This window comes from Alosa sapidissima, chromosome 14 (assembly GCF_018492685.1).
Source record: "Alosa sapidissima isolate fAloSap1 chromosome 14, fAloSap1.pri, whole genome shotgun sequence".
NCBI lineage: Eukaryota > Metazoa > Chordata > Actinopteri > Clupeiformes > Clupeidae > Alosa > Alosa sapidissima.
In genome coordinates this window covers 23,338,980-23,343,192 of record NC_055970.1, presented here as the reverse complement: position 1 = coordinate 23,343,192, position 4,213 = coordinate 23,338,980, and the positions used below count along the sequence as shown (strand labels likewise).

The window sequence follows — 4,213 nt, the reverse complement described above, 5'->3', positions numbered from 1 at the left end:
TTGTTTTGATGTTTTTGCTCTGTAATCTCAGTCTTGTTTATTGTGTTTGTTGTATGCATTGATTTTAGTCTTGTATTTTGAATACTCTAAGGCTAGTTTGCAATCAATATTCTATATCAGAGTCATAACATCTCTGCAATTCTAATTAGTGACTAGCAGTAGCTACTGTACATAACTAACTATCCTCTGAGAGATCAAAAACATGGCTGATAAAAGGCATATGCCACTTGATGAAGGTTTCAAAAATTAGACACGCAGAGCAGGAAGTGCCCTGTAGCGCTGGACCTGCTGTTTTCCCACTCAGTGTTTCTCTTCCTGACAGCTGGCCTTTGGTCAGAGTCTCAACTAAAACAAGCCCTGATACTGTCATGAACTCCAGGCCCAGGCGGGGTGTCTGAGTCTCCAAGAGAGAGAAAGAGAGAAAGAGAGAGATACAGTAGGCTGGGGGAGAGTGAAGACCCTCTAATTGCCCGAACCTTTTGCCGCTCCAGTCGAAACACATGCGCACACACACACACACACGCACACACACGCACACACACACACACTGCACTGTACAAGCACTGACACAGCCACAAACAAAGGCCATCTAAAAACTTTAAAGTGGTATTGACAATTGTACTGTTTGCCTCTGTAAATTGAGCACACTGCCCCCCCCCCCACACACACACACACGCGCACACCAGTCGCCTGCTGAATTCAGGCTGATGTCACACATCTGTGGAGCAGAAATGGATTTTCTGCAGATGTGTGTAATCAGCCTGCACTTTCACAATGACCCTGTGTGCCACAGCTTTGCTCATCTGGTACATGAACTGTTTTTCTTCTCCCCACAAAATTACCTAGCTGAGTTACATAACAAATCCTCAGTGCTACCGCTGCCCCCCCCCCCCCCCCCCCTCCAAACAGTGCAGCATTTACATATTTTTTTCTTTTACATAGTCCATAGAAGCTTGGGATTGGTAAATGAGGCAAACCACCAGTCCTCTTTGAAGTTTAGTAGAAATGCCATTGTACAGGAAGAGAATGTGTGTGGGCTCTGAGCAGCAACACGATTAACATCCTCTGAGGTAAACCAGCGCCATCCTGGCAAACAGGAGAGATCGTAGAGACTGGTTGGAGGCAACTGTTGTTTGACACATCCTGTTTCGGCTGTCAGCTTAAAAGAGGGCCATGTAACTAACAATAGCATTTGGGACACTCCAGGCTGGCTGAGAGCTTCTCTTTTGCAAACAGCAGAATGAGATCTAAGCAATGTATTATTTCAACTGTCTCCTGGCATTTAAATGGTTGCAGTATGCTGTACACCTACAATAATTACAACCAATATTTAATTTCAACATTATTAATATAAGTACATGCATCTGTTTGCATCTATATCAGTGGAAGAACTGGAGAGACATGCACTTCAAAATTAAGATAATATTTGGTGTGTACTACGATGCATTAACATAATATGATAAACTCATTATGGATAAAGCCAAATATATGTCTGTCAAACAAGAGACCACCTTCCCATACCAACTCCAACATTCTATGCACCTCCGTCTAAGTTCAGGGATGGGTTGGTCTAAGGAATGATGTAATTCGCCTCTCTCCTGCTCGCAAATACATTCCTTCATTCCTTTCCACTGTGCGGCCAGTATGGAACAGAGTTCGACGCGCACAAACAACGCGCTTCTTTCCAATACGAGATAGAGCTGCATGCTGAGAACTGGGACTAAAAACGAACGGAATATATTTTAACCGAAGGGAGCTGTATCACAGTGGATAAAGTTTTAGGTGAGGTTGCAAGCTTTTTTCCTGCTCTGAACTAGTTCAGTGTATGGGAAGCGCTCATTGCGCAGGGAAGCAGACAAATGCGTGTGAGACTGGTGTACAATGCGCACCAGAAGGGCACTTTGTTGTCATGGCTGTTCAAATGGTGTGCGTTATTCCAATATGCTGAGGAGACGACCTAACTTACTGCCACTGTTATGAACGCATGGCAGAGTTGAACTGTTGGGTAGCGGCGATTGAGAGAGAATGAGTTCAAAATGGATTTGACACAACTGACAACAGTTGACTATAACTCTACCGAGGATGGCAATGTTACAAAAACAGCGAGACCTTTTCCTCATACGGTGGTGGCAGCGGCGTCTATCATCGTCGTCGTCACTGTCATAATTTTTGTCACGATTGTGGGTAACGTTCTGGTTATAGTGGCAGTTTTAACCAGTCGAGCGCTCCGTGCGCCACAAAACCTTTTCCTGGTGTCTCTAGCCTCGGCGGACATCCTCGTGGCCACGCTAGTGATCCCATTCTCTTTAGCCAACGAGATCATGGGATACTGGTACTTTGGGAGCACATGGTGCGCTTTTTATCTGGCCTTAGACGTTCTGTTCTGCACCTCATCCATCGTTCACCTGTGCGCCATCAGTCTGGACAGGTACTGGTCGGTGACAAAAGCGGTGAGCTACAACCTAAAGAGGACTCCGAAGCGCATCAAGTCCATGATAGCAATAGTGTGGGTTATATCAGCTGTCATTTCCTTCCCGCCTCTAATCATGACCAAGCACGATGAGAATGAGTGCCTGATTAATGACGAGACGTGGTACATTCTCTCCTCGTGCCTCGTCTCTTTTTTCGCCCCTGGGTTCATTATGATTACAGTGTACTGTAAAATATACCGCGTGGCCAAACAGCGCTCCTCCACTGTGTTTGTCGCTAGAAACGGCCTGGAGAGGAACCCCTCACAGTCGGAGACATGTTTCGTCCGAAAGGATAAGTTCGAAGTGGAGAGCCCCAGTAGCCACAGCTCGGGAAGTAATCAACACCAAGAGGAGTTGGACGACATCGATCTGGAGGAGAGTTGTACGTCGGACAACAAACCCAAGAACTCCCGTTTCTCCAAGCGAAGGAAGGTGGAGGGATCAGATTGCTGCCCTAAACAGACCTGCCGCATCTCATGGGCTTCCAACCGCACCTCACAGTTGTTCCAAGAGCCAAACAACAGACAGTCCGCATCCAAAACTAAAGTGGCGCAAATGCGAGAGAAGCGTTTCACGTTTGTGCTCGCTGTGGTGATGGGAGTGTTTGTTCTCTGCTGGTTTCCCTTCTTCTTCACCTACAGTCTCCATGCTATTTGCAGGGAGAAATGCACCATTCCCGGAGCCTTGTTTGACGCATTCTTTTGGATAGGTTACTGCAATAGTTCAGTAAACCCTATTATATACACTGTTTTCAATAGAGATTTTCGGAAAGCCTTTAAGAAGATAATATGTATAAGTAAGAAACGCACATAAACTCTTTTTCACAAGTTCAAATGTATCTAGATCTGTATAAAATATTTCATGGGAAATGTAAATAAATGTAAGTGTATACATAGACTGTGATAAGACCAGAGCTAGAGATTTTATGTGTGGTTTATTTACATTTTATGTGCAGTGCATATTTGATAAAGTAATTTAAAAATTGTTGTAAAAAGATTTATTATTATTCATTTATACGTTTTCTCCAAATGACTGAAGGGTCTGGAGTGCAATCTGTTGATGAATGTCACATTTGTGAATTTCTGATGATATACTTGAAATATAGTAAACCCTTAAAACTAAACACGACTTAGTAATGTACATATAAACTGTCATTCAGCGAAACAAAACAGAACATACTGACTAAAATGCATGGTAACTGAGACAATTGTGTTCATGCTGTGCAATGGTGCAATCGGAGGCATTTAACCGCACCCCAAAAGTTTCAGGTAATTATGACGACAGCAGGAGTATAATTAGTCACAGCAACATGGAAATACTACTGATAGCGTCTGCGTGAAGATCAAAGAGGCCCGCAAGTTAACTGGGGTCTCAGCGGGATCCCCACTCACTGCTGTCCTTGGTCCTGAAAGGTACCCCCCCCCCCGCCAAAAAAAAAGCCTTTCTTTCACCTCTGGGGAAACTAATAGGTAGGGGGTCAGCGATGCTGCGCTACATAAACCCCTCCCACGTCCTGCCTTTGCATTTAATTGATTTGAAATTGAATAGGTAATTAGCATTCTGGTCAGTTCAACTCTGCTTTAAATCAGGGTGTTACTAATAAGGATGATGGAGGCACACACTTTACTGAGAATTTCCCATCTCCAATCTGAGTAAGATGATCGACCTCATTACATATAATGCTTTAGTTAGCTATGGCCATGGGGAAATTTCCCGTCTCGATCATTAGATTCAATCCAAAT

The 4,213-nt window shown here is 44.1% G+C and overlaps 1 protein-coding gene across 1 annotated transcript; it reads left to right on the top strand.

Annotated features, from left to right (window-relative positions):
* Positions 1 to 1,600: 1,600 nt before the first annotated feature.
* On the top strand, positions 1,601 to 3,382 carry adra2da (adrenergic, alpha-2D-, receptor a). Its single transcript, XM_042061186.1, has one exon. The coding sequence runs from the start codon at positions 2,037 to 2,039 to the stop codon at positions 3,282 to 3,284; it is 1,248 nt and encodes a 415-aa protein (XP_041917120.1). The 5' UTR covers positions 1,601 to 2,036; the 3' UTR covers positions 3,285 to 3,382.
* Positions 3,383 to 4,213: the final 831 nt, after the last annotated feature.